This window comes from Mauremys mutica, chromosome 2, assembly GCF_020497125.1.
Source record: "Mauremys mutica isolate MM-2020 ecotype Southern chromosome 2, ASM2049712v1, whole genome shotgun sequence".
NCBI classification, from domain to species: domain Eukaryota; kingdom Metazoa; phylum Chordata; order Testudines; family Geoemydidae; genus Mauremys; species Mauremys mutica.
Window position 1 is genome coordinate 281,045,073 of NC_059073.1, and position 22,473 is coordinate 281,067,545.

A 22,473-nucleotide genomic window follows, 5' to 3' on the forward strand; every position below is an offset into this window, starting at 1 on the left:
GAATTTGGTGACATTTATTGCACATTAAAACAAGCAATTTATAACCCTAGTTAAAGCCAAGGTTATTTCAGGCTTGTTCCATGTATGCTTTTCCACTTAGTTCTGTCTAATGTACCTGAATCCACACCTGAAATAAACCCTTGTTGTTATGTCAGTCCTGAGCTTCTGTTGAAAAGAGATTGCTAATTGGAGTGGTTTCATAACATGGAAAGATGTTATTAGAGACTATGTCAATATAAGACAACTTAGATCCAGGATCATTAAAACTGAAAAGCTGTTGTATTATATCTGTACCAGAGGTGCACACAGAGGAAGGTGTCTTTAAGCCACAGTTATTCATGTCTGGCTGTGCACCAATTTGGTCCCCTGTCTTAACTTAGTATAATTTATGGCAGTTCATTAGAATGCTCTGACTGCCAGTGACTCCAAGGTGCCATTATGGTATTTCAGAGGTCACTGAGGTTCAGTCATGCCCACTTTCCTTCTCCCCCAATATAGCTGCAGAGACAGATGGTGATATAACAGCCACCAAGACAGTTCTGTGCCACCAGAGATCCCTCTATATCTGTCTGTGGATAACTATGCAGCATTTAAGGCCACTCTGCAAAAGTGGAAGGGACCAAAGTGGCCTTAACTCTGGGAAGATTTTGGCCCATGGAATTGAGACTTGGAAGGAGGTCACAACAAAGTTGCAATCCTGCTGCTGCTGCAGCTTCTTCTGTTTCTGTTGGGTCAACTTGATCTTGTTAAGCTTTCAGTTAGTCCCTTCTCTTGTTTACAATCAAAACTTTTGGCCCAATCTTCCTCTTGTATTTGCAGATTAAAATACATAGTCCATCAGGATCCCCAAATAAACTATTAAATCTATGGAAACAGCAACCTTTATCACAGGATTACATTGTTAACTACACTACAGTGTATCCCGCATAGCTCTGGTATATCATTTAAAGGCAGTTTGCCTGAGTAGTATAAAATATGCATGATGGGTGAACACAGATGAGTTGTGTTAATGTATTCTAATTTACTTGCTAAAAATGTTTTTAAATCTTAATAGGCTTACACAGAATTTTCTGATGATCAGATGCCATGTCAATGAGCATGGCAGAAAAACACAGATAGGTAGATAGCAAGGATAGACCATTGGGAATTACAGTGTTCTTTATCAACACTGCATTCTTTTTCTGAAATCTTTTCATGGTAGATGTCAGGGCTCGGTCTTAATGGATTAATTTCTTAAGAATCTTTAGACTGTCTACTTAAGCTTAATAAAGAAAAATATAAAGCAATTCACCTATCAGTTTTCTTTTGTTTTGCTAGTTAATTATGCATTATGAAAACATACTAATTATATTTACAATAAATTAATAGTGTGTATGTGTGTTTGTGACATTCTCTGTCTCCTTTTTAAATATGCCATAAATCTTAGATTGTGATTCTGTTTTTCTTCAGGCTATTAGGTTTCTACAGACTGTATTTCATTCCTTAGCACCTACTGTTGCTTGGCAACAGCATCCAATTTACAAGAGCCCAGCCCAGTGAGTGGCTAGCTACCTAAAACTTTCCTGTTAAGATACACTGAGAGCCAGAACAGTTTAATTCTGATGTAGAGCAATTCTTTAAAAAAAAAAAATCATTCTACCTATTAGTTTGTCTATGATTATTTTTCAGTTAAATTAAAAACATCATACCCATCAACGGGTCTTAATTTTACCTGTAATGGGATGGAGGAAGTTCCTGGGGACCACAAGAGACCCTTGTTAAAAATTCACTTTCAAAGAGAAGGGGTGTGTGTGTGCGTGTGTGTGTGTGTGTGTGTGGAACAGTAGTGTCTCGTGGGTCCAACCGAGATCGGAACTCTCCTATACTAGGTGCTGTATGTACACATAGAGGCACAGAGAAGTGAAGTGACTTGCCCATGGTCACATAGCAGGTTAGTGAAGAGTTGAACACTGTGCTATGCTATCAATATATTCCCTACATTCATAGAATCACAGGGTTGGAAGGGACCTCAGGAGGTCATCTAGTCCAACCCCCTGCTCAAAGCAGGACCAAACCCAACTAAATCATCCCAGCCAGGGCTTTGTCAAGCCTGACCTTAAAAACCTCTAAGGAAAGAGATTCCACCACCTCCCTAGGTAACCCATTCCAGTGCTTCACAACCCTCCTAGTGAAAAAAGTTTTTCTTAATATTCAACCTAAACTTCCCCCACTGCAACTTGAGACCATTACTCCTTGTTCTGTCATCTGCCACCACTGAGAACAGTCTAGATCCATCCTCTTTGCAACCCCCTTTCAGGTAGTTGAAAGCAGCTATCAAATCCCCTCTCATTCTTCTCTTCTGCAGACTAAACAATCCCAGTTCCCTCAGCCTCTCCTCATAAATCATGTGCTCCAGCCCCCTAATTATTTTTGTTGCTCTCTGCTGGACTGTTTCCAATTTTTCCACATCCTTCTTGTAGTGTGGGGCCCAAAACTTGACACAGTACTCCAGATGAGGCCTCACCAAAGTTGAACAGAGGGGAATGATCACGTCCCTTGATCTGCTGGCAATGCCCCTACTTATGCAGCCCAAAATGCCATTAGACTTCTTGGCAACCAGGGCACACTGTTGACTCATATCCAGCTTCTCGTCCACTGTAACCCCTTGTAAGGGAGTGGACTCACCCCTATGGTGCCTCCTGCTGGTTGTCCATGGGAATTAGCTCTTCCAGCGTCCGGGAGCACCCCCTGCAGGCTGGTGATCCGCCTCACTGCTGGCCTCCGTGTCCCTCCCAGGACCCCGGTGCCCCTTTCTCTGGGTTGCTGCCCCCCTGGCAGTACCCCCACACTCTGGGTCTCTCCACCTTGCCTCAATGTAAGGATACTGCCAGTCACCATCTAGCCCCACTCCCTGGGGCAGACTGCAGTATACACCACTCACCACAGGCAAGGTTGGGTTGGACCTGCTGCTTCTCTCTATAGCTGGGCTGCCCCTCTGCAGCCCCGGAACTGGTCTTAGGCCCTCAGCTAGGCCCACAGTCTGGGGCTTTCCTAGGCCAGAGCTCCCCAGCTCCTCTAGCCTTCACCCAGCCCTGCTCCACTCCCAGTACCCTGCTGAGCTCCCTAGCAGCCAGGCCCTTCTCTCTCTATAAGCAGAGAGAGAGAGTCCTGAGCTTCTGGCTGCCCTGGCCTTCTTATAAGGCCCGGTTAGTCTGTTTGGGGCGTGGCCCCAGCTGCAGCCACTTCCCCCAGCCAGCCAGGGCTTTGCTCCCTGCCCCAGCCCCAGCCCTCTCCTGGGCTTTTCCAACCCCTTCAGGGCTGGAGTGGGTGCTCACCCTGCTACACCCCAGGTCCTTTTCTGCAGAACTGCTGCCCTAGCCATTCGGTCCCTAGTCTGTAGCAGTGCATGGGATTCTTCCGTCTTAAGTGCAGGACTCATAGATTCATAGTTTCTAGGACTGGAAGGGACCTCGAGAAGTCATCGAGACCAGTCCCCTGCCCTCATGGCAGGACCAAATACTGTCTAGACCATCCTGGATAGACATTTATCTAACCTACTCTTAAATATCTCCAGAGATGGGGAATCCACAACCTCCCTAGGCAGTTTATTCCAGTGTTTAACCACCCTGAAATAATTGTTCAGTCATGTTCAGCAGAAAAAAAACTGTGGCACTCAGGTAACCGTAACTGATTCTATTTCTTGCTATCAGTGGAGTCATAGAATCTCAGGGTTGGAAGGGACCTCAGGAGGTCATCTAGTCCAACCCCCTGCTCAAAGCAGGACCAAACCCAACTAAATCATCCCAGCCAGGGCTTTGTCAAGCCTGACCTTAAAAACCTTTAAGGAAGGAGATTCCACCACCTCCCTAGGTAACCCATTCCAGTTCTTCACCACCCTACTAGTGAAAAAGTTATTCCCTAATATCCAACCTAAACCTCCCCCTCTGCAACTTGAGACCATTACTCCTTGTTCTGTCATCTTCTACCACTGAGAACAGTCTAGATCCATCCTCTTTGGAACCCCCTTTCAGGTAGTTGAAAGCAGCTATCAAATCCCCCCTCATTCTTCTCTTCTGCAGGCTAAACAATCCCAGTTCCCTCAGCCTCTCCTCATAAGTCATGTGTTCCAGCCCCCTAATCATTTTTGTTGCCCTCCGCTGGACTCTCTCCAATTTATCCACATCCTTCTTGTAGTGTGGGGCCCAAAACTTGACACAGTGCTCCAGATGAGGCCTCACCAGTGCTGAATAGAGGGGAATGATCACTTCCCTCGATCTGCTGGAAATGCCCCTACTTATACAACCCAAAATGCCATTAGCCTTCTTGGCAACAAGGGCACACTGTTGACTCATATTCAGCTTTTCGTCCACCGTAACCCCTAGGTCCTTTTCTGCAGAACTGCTGCCCAGCCATTCGGTCCCTAGTCTGTAGCAGTGCATGGGATTCTTCCGTCCTAAGTGCAGGACTCTGCACTTGTCCTTGTTGAACCTCATCATATTTCTTTTGGCCCAATCCTCTAATTTGTCTAGGTCCCTCTGTATCCTAGCCCTACCCTCCAGCGTATCAACCACTCCTCCCAGTTTAGTGTCATCTGCAAACTTGCTAAGGGTGCAGTCCACACCATCCTCCAGATCGTTAATGAAGATATTGAATAAAACCGGCCCCAGCACCGACCCTTGGGGCACCCCACTTGATACCGGCTGCCAACTAGACATGGAACCATTGATCACTACCCGTTGAGCCTGACCATCTAGCCAGTTTTCTATCCACCTTACCGTCCATTCATCCAGCCCATACTTCTTTAACTTGCTGGCAAGAATACTGTGGGAGACTATATCAAAAGCTTTGCTAAAGTCCAGAAATAGCACATCCACTGCTTTCCCCTCATTCACAGAGCCGGTTATCTCATCATAGAAGGCAGTTAGGTTAGTCAGGCATGACTTGCCCTTGGTGAATCCATGCTGACTGTTCCTGATCATTTTCCCCTCCTTTAAGTGGTTCAGAATTGATTCCTTGAGGACCTGTTCCATGATTTTTCCAGGGACTGAGGTGAGACTGACTGGCCTGTAGTTCCCTGGATCTTCCTTCTTCCCTTTTTTAAAGATGGGCACTACATTAGCCTTTTTCCAGTCATCCGGGACCTTCCCCGATCGCCATGATTTTTCAAAGATAATGGCCAATGGCTCTGCAATCTCATCGGCCAACTCCTTTAGCACCCTCGGATGCAGCGCATCCGGCCCCATGGACTTGTGCTCGTCCAGCTTTTCTAAATAGTCCCGAACTACTTCTTTCCCCACAGAGAGCTGGTCACCTCCTCCCCATACCGTGCTGCAGAGTGCAGCTGTCTGGGAGCTGACCTTGTCTGTGAAGACAGAGGCAAAAAAAGCATTGAGTACACTAGCTTTCTCCACATCCTCTGTCACTAGGTTCCCTCCCTCATTCAGCAAGGGGCCCACACTTTCCTTGACTTTCTTCTTGTTGCTAACATATCTGAAGAAACCCTTCTTGTTAGTCCTAACATCTCCGGCTAGCTGCAACTCCAAGTGTGATTTGGCTTTCTTAATTTCACTCCTGCATGTCTGAGCAATACTTTTATACTCCTCCCTGGTTATTTGTCCAATCTTCCACTTCTTGTAAGCTGTTTTTTTGTGTTTAAGACGAGCAAGGATTTCACTGTTGAGCCAAGCTGGTCGCTTGCCATATTTACTTTTCTTCCTACACATCGGGATGGTTTGTTCCTGCAACCTCAATAAGGTTTCTTTAAAATACAGCCAGCTTCCCTCGACTCCTTTCCCCGTCATGTTATTCTCCCAGGGGACCTTGCCCATCAGTTCCCTGAGGGAGTCGAAGTCTGCTTTTCTGAAGTCCAGGGTCTCTGTTCTACTGCTCTCCTTTCTTCCTTGTGTCAGGATCCTGAACTCGACCATCTCATGGTCACTGCCTCCCAGGTTCCCATCCACTATTGCTTCCTCTACTATTTCTTCCCTGTTTGTGAGCAACAGGTCAAGAAGAGCTTTTCCCCTAGTTGGTTCCTCCAGCACTTGCACCAGGAAATTGTCCCCTACACTTTCCAGAAACTTCCTGGATTGCCTGTGCACTGCTGTATTGCTCTCCCAGCAGATATCGGGGTGATTAAAGTCACCCATGAGAACCAGGGCCTGTGATCTAGCAACTTCCGTTAGTTGCTGGAAGAAAGCCTCGTCCACCTCATCCCCCTGGACCGGTGGTCTGTAGCAGACTCCCACCACGACATCACCCTTGTTGTTCATACTTCTAAATTTAATCCAGAGACTCTCAGGTTTTTCTGCAGTTTCATACTGGAGCTCTGAGCAGTCATACTGCTCTCTTACATACAACACAACTCCCCCACCTTTTCTGCCCTGCCTGTCCTTCCTGAACAGTTTATATCCATCCATGACAGTACTCCAATCATGTGAGTTATCCCACCAAGTCTCAGTTATTCAAATTACATCATAATTCCTTGACTGTGCCAGGACTTCTAGTTCTCCCTGCTTGTTCCCCAGGCTTGCATTTGTGTATAGGCACTTAAGATAACTCGCTGATTGTCCCGCTTTCTCGGTCTGAGACAGGAGTCCTCCCCTCTTGCAGTTTCCTGCTTGTGCTTCCTCCCGGAATCCCACTTCCCCACTTACCTCAGGGCTTTGGTCTCCTTCCCCCGGTGAACCTAGTTTAAAGCCCTCCTCACTAGGTTAGCCAGCCTGCTTGCAAAGATGCTCTTCCCTCTCTTCGTGAGGTGGAGCCCGTCTCTGCCTAGCAATCCTTCTTCTTGGAAGACCATCCCATGGTCAAAGAATCCAAACCCTTCTCTCCGACACCATCTGCGTAGCCATTCGTTGATTTCCACGATTCAACGGTCTCTACCCTGGCCTTTTCCTGCCACAGGGAGGATAGACGAGAACACCACTTGCGCCTCAAACTCCTTTATCCTTCTTCCCAAAGCCACGTAGTCTGCAGTGATGCGCTCAAGGTCATTCTTGGCAGTATCATTGGTGCCCACGTGGAGAAGCAGGAAGGGGTATTGATCCGAGGACTTGATGAGTCTCGGCAGTCTCTCCGTCACATCGTGAATCCTAGCGCCTGGCAAGCAGCACACCTCTCGGTTTTCCTGGTCAGGGCGGCAGATAGATGACTCAGTCCCCCTGAGGAGAGAGTCCCTGACCCACCACCACCCTCCTCCTCCTCCTCTTGGGAGTGGTGGTCGTGGAACCCCCATCCCTAGGACGGTGCATCTCATGCCTTCCAATCAGTGGTCTCCTTCTGCTCTGTTCCCTCAGGTGTATCATCCACTCCACTCTCTGCACTAGTACCTGTGGAGAGAACATGAAAACGGTTGCTCACCTGTATCTGTGTTTCTGGTACATGGATGTTTCTGGTACTCTTTCCCCTTCTGGAAGTCACATGCCGCCACTTATCTTCGCTGGCCTTCTGTCCCCGCTGCATAGCCTGCTCTGAATCTTCAGAACATTGTGCCCGCTGAAGCTGATCCTGACGTCTATCCAGGAAATCCTCATTTTCTTTTATGGAACGCAGGGTTGTTATTCGTTTCTCCAGACCTTGAATCTTCTCTTCCAAGATGGAGATCGGCTTGCACTTTGTACAGACGAAGTCGCTTCTATCCTGTGGAAGGAAGACAAACATGGCGCATCCTGTGCAGATCACAACGGCGGATTGCTCAGCATCCATGGTCTCTTCCTTCTAAGAGCTCTCTCCAGGCGAACTCCCAGGCAAACTCCTTCTGTTTTCCTCTCTGCTGTTCGCTGCCCAGCTGGTTCGCAGCTGACTGCCTTTTTATAACAGTCAGGCCCAGCTGGAACAAAGCACTCCCAAATCAAACTGGTCAAACAAGCAATCAAACAATCAAGCACACAGTCAAACTGCCAAACTGCCCCCGCAACAGACACTCAGATACTCACCAGCGCAGTCCCCCTACTGCAGCACTTAGCGTACCTCTGCTCAGAGGGATCCCAGGCAAACTCCTTCTGTTTGCCTCTCTGCTGTTCGCTGCTCAGCTGGTTCGCAGCTGACTGCCTTTTTATAACAGTCAGGCCCAGCTGGAACAAAGCACTCCCAAATCAAATTGGTCAAACAAGCAATCAAACAATCAAGCACACAGTCAAATTGCCAAACTGCCCCCCCAACAGACACTCAGATACTCACCAGCGCACTTGTCCTTGTTGAACCTCATCAGATTTCTTTTGGCCCAATCCTCTAATTTGTCTAGGTCTCTCTGTATCCTATCCTATCCCTACCCTCCAGCGTATCTACCACTCCTCCCAGTTTAGTGTCATCTGCAAACTTGCTGAGGGTGCAGTCCACGCCATCCTCCAGATCATTAATGAAGATATTGAACAAAACCAGCCCCAGAACTGACCCTTGGGGCACTCCACTTGATACCGGCTGCCAACTAGACATGGAACCATTGATCACTACCTGTTGAGCCCGATGATCTAGCCAGCTTTCTATCCACCTTATAGTCCATTCATCCAGCCCATACTTCTTTAACTTGCTGACAAGAATACTGTGGGAGACCGTATCAAAAACTTTGCTAAAGTCAAGGAATAACACATCCACTGCTTTCCCCTCATCCACAGAGCCAGTTATCTCATCACAGAAGGCAATTAGGTTAGCCAGGCATGACTTGCCCTTGGTGAATCCATGCTGATTGTTCCTGATCACTTTCCTCTCCTCTAAGTGCTTCAGAATTGATTCCTTGGGGACCTGTTCCATGATTTTTCCAGGGACTGAGGTGAGGCTGACTGGCCTGTAGTTCCCCGGATCCTCCTCCTTCCCTTTTTTAAAGATGGGCACTACATTAGCTTTTTTCCAGTCATCCGGGCCCTCCCTCGATCACCATGAGTTTTCAAAGATAATGGCCAATGGCTCTGCAATCACATTGTCCAAAAGCAGAGAATGAATGTTTCCAGCTTAATATGTTTGCTTGCCCAGTGGTGCTGCCTCCATCTTTGGTGCTTCATATGGAACTTTTTTGTTTAAATAGGAAAACAAATGAATGGATTCCCTTTTTTACTTAGCTTTGCTTTCTGCAAGCAACTGTTTCTCTTTCAGTCAGTGGCAGTTTGCCTTGGTGAGCTCATCAGGGTTAGGCCCAGGAGGTTATCTTTTTTATATTCTTTCAGATTGCTTACCTCAGAAATATTGAATTAGGAAATTGAGGTTTACAGATAACTATGTAAAATAATTGAGTCCTGTAACATTCTAAGCTTCCCATACTAAAGCCTTGTATTTTGCATCTTGTCCACACATTGGACTGAATCCTGACCACCTCGATCAAATAAAAGTCTGATCACCTGGATCACACCCTTTTTTGTCTTTTCTTTAGGCCTTGGTATATTGATAAGTGTGCCTGTCACAACAACCAAAGACTAGAAATGGGAGAAACACAGAGGCTTTGGTTTGCAGATGTTTGTGCAAATTTGATATAGACTCAAGTAATGAAGTTTAGATTCCAAATTGGATCCCAATTTGAACTTTTCCCAAAGTTTGCAATTGTTCCTGGATTTGTTGTTCCAGTTTCACCTGTAGTGGAGAACCACAATGTTTTGCACTGGAATTAGATCTGAATCTAAATTTCCCTGATGTATGTTCTCTACCTTCACCCTCTAGATCTGGTGTTCAAGCTCAGGCCATTTCCATTGTGAATCTTTTCATTTAGTTTTATGGTTTTAGGAAACTCTGAAGCTGGGTCTGTTTTTTCCCATTTCCTTATGGAATGCCTTCTCCAGGTAGCACAAGCCCTGCAGATTAGCTGTTGTAGAACCTCATAGTTTTGTACTGTAGCCATTAGAGGACAGAAACAGGAGACCTGGGTTCTATTCATGATTCTTCCACTGACTTATTGTGTGACATTGGGCAAAGTCCTTTAACTTCTCTATGCTTCACTTTTCCCAATTTTCCTATCTTCATGCAATGCCTTGAAATTCCTGTAGGAAGATGCTATATGTATGGTGCCAGTATTAATTTTATTTCTCTTGTGAGTTTCACCGGGCTGAATATGCCTCTATATGGGAAAAATAAAATAGATTTTTTTAAAATAATGCAATGTTAAATGTTATAATGTTTTTTTAAAGAAGCAAGTCAGCAGTTTCAAAAACAATAATTGTATATTGGCATGTAGGCAACAAGACTTCTAGAATATTTTGTGTCCCTTGTGTGTGTATATATAAGAATTATAATGATCTGTTCTCAGATTGAAGCATGCATTTCTCATTTTGACAGAATATCTTCATGAAGTCAGGGCTACACTCCAATGCTATTAATGAGAAATTTGTAGTTCCATGTCAATTTGATCATTGACTTCTTAACTGGAAGTACAGTGCATGATCAACTCCCATAGATTTCAATAGGACATGCACAGATTGGGGCATGACACTGTTTATGGCGAAGACATATGTCTACTAGAAACAGGTAGCACACCACCAACTCTAACCACTAATGATTCGTGGTCTGGAAAACATGCTTTACAGTGACAAAAGGAGCTCAATCTATTTAGCTTATCAAAAAGAAGGCTAAGAAGCAAATTAGTCATGGTCTAGATGTATCTATGCAGGGAGAAGATACTTGGTATTAGAATGCTAATTAATCTAGCAGAGACAAAGCGATGGCAAGATCCAGTGGCTGGAAGTTGAAGTCACAACACTCAAACTGGAAAGAAGATGCAATTCTTTAACAGCAAGTGTAATTAACCACTAGCACAGATTATCAAAGTATCTGGTAAGTTCTCCATCACTTTGTGTATTTAAATCAACACTAAATCTCTTGCTAAAATGTATACTGTAGTTCATCCTCAAATTGTTGGGCTAAATGTAGAAATCACTGGATGAAATTCTGAAACTTTTGTTGTTCAGGAAGTTGGACTAGAATGCTAGAAGGTACTAATATTCCTTTCTGGCCAGCTGAGATCCATATTTTTTATCTTTAGCATTGGAATGCAGCCCTGGCTTCATCAAAATATTCTGTCAAATTTGTGCCTCAAACAGAGAAAGATCACAGAGAATGGAAAATTTCTTACTGATAATTTCCTTTCTGCTAGTGGCATCATCCACAATTCTGGACATCTGGGTTGCTCTCCTCCCTCTGCAGCTCACAGAGATGAATCTGTGTTCTGGCACTGTATAGTGGGGCCGTGCCCCCTCTGCTCCTGCTTGCTGCTAGATGAATTATTCCCATGCTGTAAAATTTGCATAACATCACTATTAACAAATATTTCAGAGATGACAAAATAACTCCAATAACTCCTCACTTAAAGTCGTCCTGGTTAACATTGTTTTGTTGTTACTTTGCTGATCAATTAGAGAACGTGCTTGTTTAAAGTTGTGCAATGCTCCCTTATTACGTTGTTTGGCAGCTGCCTGCTTTGTCCACTGCTTGCAGGAAGAGCAGCCCATTGGAGCTACCTGTGGGGGCTTGGAACCAGGGTGGACCAGCAGCCCCCCCGTCAACTTCCCCTATCAGCTCCCCGCTCCCCTAAGTTCCCTGTGCAGCAGCCGCCCAGCAGGCTATCAATTGACAGACTGTTCAGCTGTCCCTCCCCCCCAATGCTGTGTGCTGCTCCTGTCCTCTGCCTTGGAGCTGCTCCCAGGAGCCTCCTGCTTGCTGTGCAAGGGTGGGAAAAGGAGTGCTAATGTTAGGGTGTCCCCCTCCCCTCGCTCCTGCCCCCTGCTTCTATATCCCATCTCCACAGAGCAGGGGGGGACACGACAGGGCTCAGGACGGAGGGAGCTTACTGGCAGCAACTGCTGTCTCAACTTGCTGATCTACTTAAAAAAGCAGTGTACTTAAGATTGGGGTCAGCGTACTTAAAGGGGCAATGCATGTCTCTCTCTCTCTCACGCAGAGTGTGTGTCTCTGTCTGTCTCTCTACCATGCTGTCTCCCCTCCCTCCATTCGTGTTGCCTTGTAGAGTATGAGGCTACATTAACAACAATGTGTTAACCCTTGAGGGCTCAGCCGAGTGCTAGTTCATCATTTAGCAGTAAGGCATTCCCTGGGAAATATCCCACCCTCTTCCACCCTCTGATTCCACCACCTCAACCAAGCTTCACAATCATCATTGCTGTGTACAGTATTAAATTGTTTGTTAAACGTATACAGTGTATATATGTGTGTGTATAAAATAAAATATAGTCTTTTGTCTGGCAAAAAAAAATATTCCCTGGAACCTAACCCTCCGTTTACATTAATTCTTACAGGGAAATTGGATTCACTTAACATCGTTTCGCTTAAAGTAGCATTTTTCAGGAACATAACTACAATGTTAAGCGAGGAGTTACTGTATGTACATTATACCAAGAAAGATGGTCATATGGTAACAATTCCACTTAATATCAGTGCTTTGGCTCAGGAGCCATCCAGGATAGGTATAATTGTGGGAGATGCTGCTAGCAGAAAGGAAATTATCAGTAAGAAATTTCCCATTGTATAGCTCAGCGTCTACCACAATTCTAGATGTGTGGGAAGTAGCAAACAGTGGACAGATATAGGAAAGGTTATAAAAAAAAAATTTGGTAGGAAAGAAGTAACCCTCTTTTTGTGAGCTTGCTCAAAGGTCTGTTATTTCTGGGCCACCTCCAGCAGCACCTTCCTGCCAAAGGAGAAGATAGAAGATCCACCTTGTAGTGCTTAATGAAGAGGTTAACTGTAGACCAAGTGACCGCTTTGCAAATTTTTGAAGTAGATACACTTGTTCATTCCTCCCATGTTTTCTCCAGAGTAGTGTGGTTACCATTTTGAAATAAAAAGAAATAACATTTTAAAATGGCTTTTGACATAGCTTTTCAATTTTCACTTTTTAGTATTGCAGGGATGACAGAATTCTATCCATTTGTCTTTAAACCAGGGTTTAGAATCATTTTGGGCCGATCATTTGTACTAGTTTACCAGATCCAGAACTTGGCTATTCCAGTTAACGCCATCCATGCCCTATTCAGCTAGAGCTAAACTGCAGTGAAACCTGTTTTGCAGCAGTATTTTCTCTTTATTGTGAGTTAAAGCATTCACAATTGAATGGAATGTATGAAGCTGTGCTATACCACAGTCTGGCAGAAATGCTTGTGACTAAGGATCTGACTCTGTAAGCTGCTGAGTACCTTCTGGAGGGGCACAAAGGGGCACTTGGTGCCTTGCGTGTGATCAAGCTTTAATGTACATGACAAGGGGAAGCCTTGAACTATTCACTAAAGAGCATGAGATTAATTTTGCCAACTATGTAATAATAAGAAAGACTAACATGATTTTTGGAGGTGGTGTATGTGGATTTATAAGTAGGAACAATTCTCAAGGGTTTGTTTTGTAAATCAGACAAAATAATAGGAATATAAACTCATGGTTTTTGTTTTTGTTTTCTTTAAATTGCAGATTTTGGGGTTTAATCAGGGAAATAAAGGATGGATTGATTTTTGCCTTTACTTGTAAATCATAAATTGCAGTTATTTGCAATCACATTTGTTGCTGGAATGAGGTGATATTGCACCTTGAATGCTTGTTTCATCATGCTAGTTTATTTAGGGGCCCAGCCATGAATGAGAAGAAAGTTCCAACTCCATAAAACTTTTTAGAATGTGTAGCTACTGCTGAGCTACTTGGTCCAAAGAAAGGAAACTGTCTTCTCCAGAGTTTCAAATGACACTGTGGGTGTGGAATTTGGGGTGCAAACTGAATCTAAGCCTAACTGAAATTTATATTCAGAAATTGAAATTGGTTTTAAACTTAAAAATGTTAGATCAGATTCTGCCCTCTGACTTCATTAAGATCTCATGAGCATAATTTAGGACAGATTTGGACACATTATTATGCCACGATTAAAATAGGACCTGATATCCAAAAACTACTGAAGTCAACAGGAATATTTCCATAGACTTCCATGGTCTTTGAATTAGGCCCACAGTACATATTTGTAATAGTTAATTCAATGATCTGCTCACTGTGACAGATATAATGAACACAGGCCTATCTTGATACTATTGGATTTAATATTATGAATGTTATCTGAATGTTTGAACCAGATTTGAAAGCATGAGCACTTCAAAAACCATTGTATTCAAATGGGCCAGAAAATGTGAGCCTTTAGAATATTCACAGCCTTCTGTATCAATACATGTTGTATGTATTTATATGTATCTGGCTCACTGGTGGATTTCCCGTGGAATCTGGAATCACTAGAAGATAATTAATGCAAAATCCCAAAGCTGGTTATGCAGATACCCAGCCTTTTGGGGAAGAAAGGGCTGTGACTGGGTTTACCTGTTTTCAGGAAGCTGGGAGACAAAGCAAGAGTTCTGTTTTAAAAGGCTGAATTTATCCTGACCGAGAAGCCTTCTATTTGTTTCAATAAAAGGACCTGCCCTTTGGTCCCAAATCTGCTGGAGGGCTAGAAGGACTTCAGCCTGCCAGACTCCCCTGTGTGGAAAATGGGTCACTTCTGGCACATTTAGTATGTGTTTTGACATTTATTTTGTTCTATATTTTTTTCTCGGTATGCTTTTGTCCTTAAATAATTGTACTCTGCTTTGAAAAAGCGGTTTGGGTTACTTTAGTCATTGGTCATAGCCCTTGGACACAAAGCAAAGTGTAGAGGCTAGATGCTTAGTCAGACCTGCTTGGAGAGAATCACAGTGAGTGTAAAGTATCAGGAGGTAGCCGTGTTAGTCTGTATCCACAAAAACAACAAGGAGTCTGGTGGTACCTTAAAGACTAACAGTGAGTGTAAGGGGACTGTGGCCTAAAACCCCAGTCTGCAGAGAGAAGGGACATAGGTCCCTGCCCTTTGAGATGACAGCTAGAGGTTTGAGATCTGCGAGGGCATTCCTTAGGCAGAGTAGGATTCTATTCAAAGTAGATAGATTCAGACAGAACTTGTATAGGAAAGTGTGTGTCACTTCTACCTATTGCACCAGTAAACTGATGTTATCTTTGCTTCTTTCTTCCTTTTTTCTACAGGCATTACTGTTTTAACCAATATTAAAACAAAGCCAATACGTTTCTTACAGCAGATAAGATATGTGTAGCAGATGTGTCCCTTTCTTTTCATAGATCTTACATTACACCTAGCAGTGCTAGCACATACATAGTAGGAGAAAACATTGTGTATCAAAAAGCTACAATTCTGCACATCAGTGTTGTTTGTGTACTGTAGATGGGGCTTTAATTAAAAAGATGTTTAAACCAATTCCATGAACTGTCAAAAGATTTAATCCATGAATTATGTTTGTTACAGTTGTTAGGTTATTTCAGCAGCACTGAATTTAAGTACCTTTTGTGCACTGCCATAAAGGATGGATGGGCAGCCCTTGAGAAGTTCAACCAGTCAGCTGAAAACAGTTGATAATGATGGATGAGTGATGTCTTTGTGCCTCTTTGTACATAAATGATTGGGTGGTTGTTTATTTATAACATGTACCCAATTACATGTATATCATTCACTAAAATACACAGTTTGTACAAATTAAAAAAAGAACAATCCTTAAAATGAATACCAACCCAGACACCCCACCTTTAGAAGAGAGACTGAGAGAAGAGATGAACCATAACCTAAAAGTTATCAAACTCAGGCTTTTTCAGACCCATTCTCTTGAACCCCCCAACTCCACAATGAGCATAACTTGCTGAAACCCAAGAAGGGTAGTCTTTGCCTCTGCACTGTCCATATACAGATCTGCCTCCACAAAAGCAGCCAAGCAGATTTTACTTTGATCCATCTTGCTGTGATATAGATAGACAAGTAGATCAGACTTTGTTGGAGATACCTAGAATTTACCAGGCTGTCAACTACTAGAAACATTCTGATGAGTGCCACATGCTCTCTAAACGTCACTCCATACATAACATTGGTTTAGAGTCTATAGATCAACTATAGACCAAGGAGACCTGAGAGAACTCTTTGAAATAGAGAAGTCCAAGGAAGGTTTGAAAGCTAGAAGCCTCTGTTCGCAAAGCTCCCTGGTCACTTGTGCACTGCTTTATAAAGCCCTGGCCTGTGTGAATGCCCCACCCACTGATTAAGGCTCAGCCAATTACCAAAGGCTTCTAGCTTTCAAACCTTCCTTTGAAGCTCACAGCCTCCAACTGCCAGCCACAGCACACGGTCCTTCAAACAAACAAACAGACTGACAAACACAAGCTCAGTACACAGCAAGTAACCCCCAAACACAAATGGTGGTATGAGCACGGTTTGGACCATCAAATATGAGTGAGACGGCATGGAGGAACTTGTCAAAATTGCCGCGGACCTGGCTTGACTGTTCTAGGAGAGGAAAGGTGCAGTCTAGAGCTTCGCCAGTCAATAAACTGATAACAAGCCCCACTTTGGCCTGATTAGTGGGTTACATCTCAGTGCACATCAGGAAAAACAGATGGCATTGGTTGAGAAACCTGCAGAACTTCTGGTAGTTCCCATCCAACTTCCCTGGCAGCAGGGCCTTCAGGCCTTGTTCTAAAGGTACTGCATCTGGCCGCACTGGGAGTACTGGGGTTGTCGAGATCTGTGAGCAGAGAGGATTTTCTCCAATTGGAGCTGGACACGTTGGCTCTGGAGGCACTGAATTAACTCCAACATCTCAGTAGCAGATGTGACAGAGGTTTTCATCTCAGTTGCTTGACCAAGCATGAAAAGGGCAATCTGCTGAAATGGTCAGAGTTGCCAGGTGAGGCAGAAGCAGATGAAAGCTGGAATAGGGTCTGGCTGGCATGGGAACAGGCATGGGCTGGAGCAGGAGCAAAGGTAGTCTGTTGAAACTACTGGCAGGGGGAATGTTCCTGGCCAGTTAGTGATGAGCAGACTGGAGAAACCGTTTCTCTTAGGAGCCTATATACCTGCCTTGGGATCAAAAGAATGGAACCTCACCTGTGGATTGGCTGAACCCTGCGGGTAATTGATGACTCATTGCATTTGAACAGGCTCAGTCTCAAAGGTAACTCAGTGATGAGTCATGATGGCCACGAGACCCTGAGCCAACACAGAAGAATTGTCTTCTGTATGGACACTGAAGTCACTTAATACAAATCTGGAGAATGCACAAAACAAGCAAGTTGTAGCCCAATGTTTACCTTGGCTAATTAAAATATACAGCAACATATTCCTATATTATTACAGTGATCCAAAGCTGGATGCTTGCATAACAAAAGCATATAAAAGGACAAAGGGCTGGAGTGTGCATGGGTAGAAGTAGTTGAAAGAAGCAATTTACCCAAGAAGTGGTTGTAATTTTCATTTGGACTCCTACTATTTGCCCTTATCACCTTTATGTTCTACATTGTTCATCCCTGACCTTGGTATAGTGGCACCGTGTGATGCATTCCCCATGTGGCTGGAGGCAGAAGCCAGTCTCATTCTTTGAATTGGTAACTGTTGTGCGGCAAAGTGAGGTAAATGTATTTCTGTTTTTCACTTCTGTCTGTTTTGCAGGATGACTTTCAAATGCGGTGCTTTCATCTTGGATGTGATGCCTTTTTGAGAATATCATGCCCACAACAAGGTGTAGCAAAAGAGAAATTCAACTAATAGGCAAACCATAAAGAGTTCAAATTTGTTTCCAGGCACAGTGGTTTATTGGTTATTTTTCACTTGTTTCTGCATTACATTGTTTTGATAATCTTGGCAGGGATCTGTCACTCTATGTAGGTATAATTGAAACTTGTTTCCCCTGAGGAATCACTCTGCCATTTGGTTGATTTGTTTACTGACATTGACAGAGATCTTAATGGTTTTAAAACACAATTTGTGCATCACTGAATATGCACCAAAAAGGAAAATAAGATTAATGTATTGGTAAAGTGAGGTTCTCTTTGCAATGCTTTGGCGGTGTCATAAAGTCTCTACCTGAGCAAGTCACTGTAGGTTCAGAAATTGTATGAGAACCCTATGTAATCTACATCTTCACTTTGTTGTAGTTTTTTATGGTCAGGGATTTGACTACAGATTCTCTAAAAGGTAGAATATAAATAGTTGTTTGTAGCCTCCAGAGCTGTTTGACCACCTTTTCCATTGTGTTTTGTCTTCAGCTCAAGCCAAATTGAGGCTGATATAATAATATAGATGTAATCAGTGAAATATCTCTTTGGGAGGGGTCTTCAGCATTATAGCATTTAACAGTACCAAACACTATAGTAGTTACTATTGATTATTACAAAACATCTACTTCCATAAATTCATGCTGCGCATTACAAACATGGGCCCTACTTCAGCAATGGTATTTAAATATTTGCCTAGCTTCAAGCATATGAATAGTCTTTTTGAAGTCAATGGGACTACTCACAGCATCTGGGCAGGAAATGGTTTTCCTATCCATTGAAAATTTTTAAGGTTTCAAAAATGTTCCCATTCTGCATTGGGATGAAACTAAGACCTTCTGAAATTGTATGTGAAAAGCCATAGAGCATGCCCAGAATAGCCCCATGGGCAGGGCACTCACCTGGAATTGAGTCCCTTCTCTGCCTGTTGAGGGCAAGGGACTTAAATCTGGGTCTCCCACATTCCAGGTGAGTGTCCTGACCATCAGGCTGTCTGAGGTGGGCTAGTCTCTTGTTCTCATTTTGACCAGAAATCCCATCCTAAACCTGAGAGAGCTTTCCAACGATACTTTTGTTGAAACTGACAAAAAAAGTTTTGGTTTAGAGAAATTAGCATTTTTCAATGAAAAACTATTTAATTGTGAAATTTGCAACCACCTCTACTACTAATATGCTTAAGTACTTTGCTGAATTGGGGTTATGGACATAAAGACAGATTCTGTGCTCTGACAAGCATAAAAACAAATGACAAGACTCAGGACAGTGAGTGAATTATTAATGAAGAGAAGGAGGCATTTCTTGAAACGTTGATTCAAAGATGAATAGGATGCTATTTTTAATATCCCAAAAGGTATGGGCTCAGTTCTTCAAGAGATTGTCCACACAGATTCTGCTCTTGGTGCACATGAGCATAAGATTGGATTATTTTCAACAGCCGTGTCTGTTGGGGGCTATGCCTGTGCTTTCAGTGTCCTCTTGCTCTGCATAGCAATGCACATAAAGAACAGGGCAGCCATAATCTTCACTCAGTTCCTTCTTCTCTCCCATGGCTGCAAGGTAGAGCCCTGTAGCTCTTAACCACATTCCACAGCAAGTGAAATGAGACTTCACATGTTGGATGTTGTGAGACCATTATCCTTTTACTTGAATAGGACCAGTCCATTCAGGTGTACACCTGGACTCTTCTCTACATTTGCTGAAAGGGGTACGGGGCAGCCTGTGTCTTCACAGAGACGAAGTGGGTCTTTGACTGTGTCATGAGTTGCTCTGGTTTGGCTAAGAAAGAGCCACCTGGACAGATTAGAATTCATTCCACCGGAGTTCAGGTGACTGGCCTCCACAGCCTGCTTGGGTAGCATCCCCACAGCCGAGATATGTAGATCAGCAATGTGAAGTTTTATCCAGACCTTTAGTACCCATTATTCTTTGGTACAAGCTTTCAGTATAGTTGCTAGTTCAGTTAGGTATCCTACAGTCACTCTTGAAATGGGCCTCTGCTCACCAGCCTCCTAGCACTAGGTTACAGCTTGGTAGTCACCAAGAGTAGAAACTGTGTGGACAATCACTCGAAGAAGAAAGAACAATTATTTACCTTGCAGTAACTGTGATTCTTCCTGATGGGTTGTCCACACAGATTCTGAATCCTACCTTTCATCCCCACTGATCAGTGTCCTGCTGGTGAGGGATTCTTATTAGCAAAGGACCTGAGTCCTGCCCTTTATGCTCTCATCTATGGGAAGTGAGAGGGAACTCAGTGCAGGCATGGCCTGCACGGGAACTGCTGTGTTGCATACATGGGGCACGTGTGCACCAAAAGTGAAATATGTGTGGAGAGTCACAGTTATTGCAAGGTAAGTAACCATTCTTTCCTGTTTTGGGTGAAGGTTCAGAAAGACTATTTTATCAGAATGTGTTAGTACCTCCCTAATTATTATTCTTTGAAACACGTTCTTATCATTCAGGCAGATGGAGTTTGCCACGATTTCGCTGATTAGTGATTATGAACATCACAAAGAGATGTGTTTTGAGAATTTTGCTGATTTTGTAAGTTGTCAGTTTGCACATACATAACTGAGATCCAAACTGAGGCTGACCTCAGATCAAAACTATAGCATAATAGCATCTTTCCTTTGTTACTGTATCCCTCTTCAGTAGAGCTTACTGATTTTGATACCACAATGATATTAGAGTTACATTATTTATATTGTCTTTTTTATCCATGGATTGTAACATGCTTTATAACAGTGGCTAAGCAGCGCTATCCTCAGTTTTACTGCTGGCAAAATTGAGGACGAGGAAGGTTATGGATTTGTCCAGAGTCACACAGTAAGCCACTGGTAAAGTCAGTGATAGAAACCATGTCATCTTATTCCCACTTGCGTGATCTAATTGCTAAATTAAATAGCATATATCTTGATGATACTTATTTTACTGACCTTTCTATTGCCTTGTAGTGCCAAGAACAAGGATTTTGGCCACTGGTGGAGCATCATATAATAAAGAAATCTTACAGGTAAGTGTAGACTGCTGAGTTTGTTAAGAAAATTACATTGCACTGGATATTAACAGCTTTGGCAGTAGAGTTTTATATTGGTGTACTGAGTCTGCCGCCTCTATAGCTGCACATAAGATTGAGAGTATTTGAGATTTTAAGAGTTATTTTTCAAATTTTGAGATATTGCGTGGAGCGTATTAACAAAATTATAATAATTTCTCCCCATGTTTTACAGGTTAATCCAATGCTAATTTCAAATTGAGTTCTCTGAAGAGTATTTACAATTGACTAGTTTTGTGAAAGTATCTGAAATGCTGATGACCTCCAAGTCTCATAACTTAAGTCACATAATTTCAGCAACCAAACCAAAGAGTTGTTAGTAAGAGTGCATTTAAGGTGAGATTTTAAAAAATGTTCAATATTGGACCATTAATTTCAATGAGTTAGGCCAATGCTGAACACCTTTGAAAATCTCAGCCATAATGTCTATGGGCGTGCTGAAGGCTGAAGTCCTCTATTCATCCACAGGACACATACAGCATAGGCAGTATCAGTACAATCTAGTGCATACTGCCTCACCAATGCACCTCAGTCCCATTGTGAAGGGACCACCTCTAGGTGATGAGAAAGTAGTTTAGTCTCCCTGGCCCATTTAGTCATCAACCTCTCTCCTGAGATTGATAAGTGCTAGTTGTGGTAGTAGTATTTGTGACAAGGACAGTTGTCCAGTAGGAACTGGACTGATCTTGCTCATTTATTTCACACCTACCACAGAACAGCTTTGAGACTACAAAGGTCTTTGTGACAAAATGACTCACCAGCCAATGTGCCGCTTTGTGGCTTGGTGCGGCAGCGTTAGGGTTTTCCTCGCTGTCATCTCGGTGACACACCATTGGGGACTGCTGGGTGTCACCTTTGTTTTGTGACTCAGCTCTCTGGCCAGCCCATGGTTTACTCTCACCACTTTCGAGGTAAGTGAGAGTCCTGTCTAAATATAGTCTGGCGGCCTTGTGCCAGGGCTCCAGCCTGACTAGGCCCACTAGATCTTATGGCCCTTGTCTGGGGCTTTCACCAGTCCTTTCGCTGGTGGCCTATAGGACAACCAAGTCCATCCTTCTGTCCTGGGTTTCAGCCTAGGGCCCCTGTAGCAGGCTATTAAGATCTGCTTCTTCAGAACTCCTGCTTCTTCTCTGGGCTTCTACCTACTGCAGTCTGCCTCTAGGCCTTCTTCCCCAACCACTTTCAGGCCTCAGAGGAAAGGTAACAAAGGAAAAGCACAACACAGAAATAGTCCAAACGTGTCCCTGGCCTCCCTCTTTTCAGTGTCCTCAGAGCTATTGCACAGTGTTTTCAGGAAGCCTCTGCTAGCTTCATCCTCCCTTCCTGGGAGCCAGTGAAGAGAGGTCTGTCCATCTCCCAGGGCTGGGACCTTCTGAACTGGGCTCCTGCAAGATTAGCATGCCTCCCAGGGGTGGCGAGGCAAGGCTGTCTGAGCCCAAAGTTGTTGTATAGGCAGTTTTCCCTGATGTGGGGTTTGTACACCCCATCACAGTCTTGGTCATTATGGAATTGATCCAGATTTGAGCTCATGACTTAGAAGTGAAAGACTCCATATTTCCCGAGTCATCCAGAATCCCTTTTCTCAGTTTTGTATGACAATAGGGTTTAAAGTGGATTGGGACAAGAGAAAAAAATTGACACATGTTGCTTGTTGCTGTTATTTCTCTTTGTCTGTTATATCTGCTCTGGTTATTCTAGTCAATAACTTGACATAAGGAAGATTAAAAACTATGGGCCAGATTGATCCGTGCTCGTGTAATTCCACTAAGGCAACACCAGGGTTGAACTTGGGCCAGTACATTTAGTGGGAGTGAAACCTTAGTTTCTAAAGCTATATATACACACAAGAGCCATTTGTAGAGCCTCCTCACTGTTATATCTAGGCAAGGAGCTAG

At 43.6% G+C, this 22,473-nt stretch overlaps 1 protein-coding gene across 4 annotated transcripts in view; it reads left to right on the top strand.

The window, feature by feature from the left end:
* XYLB (xylulokinase) overlaps nt 1-22,473 on the top strand; it is a 164,347-nt gene that overhangs the window by 117,321 nt on the left and 24,553 nt on the right. For all 4 annotated transcript variants that reach the window (XM_045005311.1, XM_045005312.1, XM_045005313.1 and 1 more), the window contains one exon: nt 20,478-20,536. In XM_045005311.1, coding sequence (XP_044861246.1) covers nt 20,478-20,536 — 59 coding nt within the window. The remainder of the gene's footprint in view (nt 1-20,477; nt 20,537-22,473) is intronic.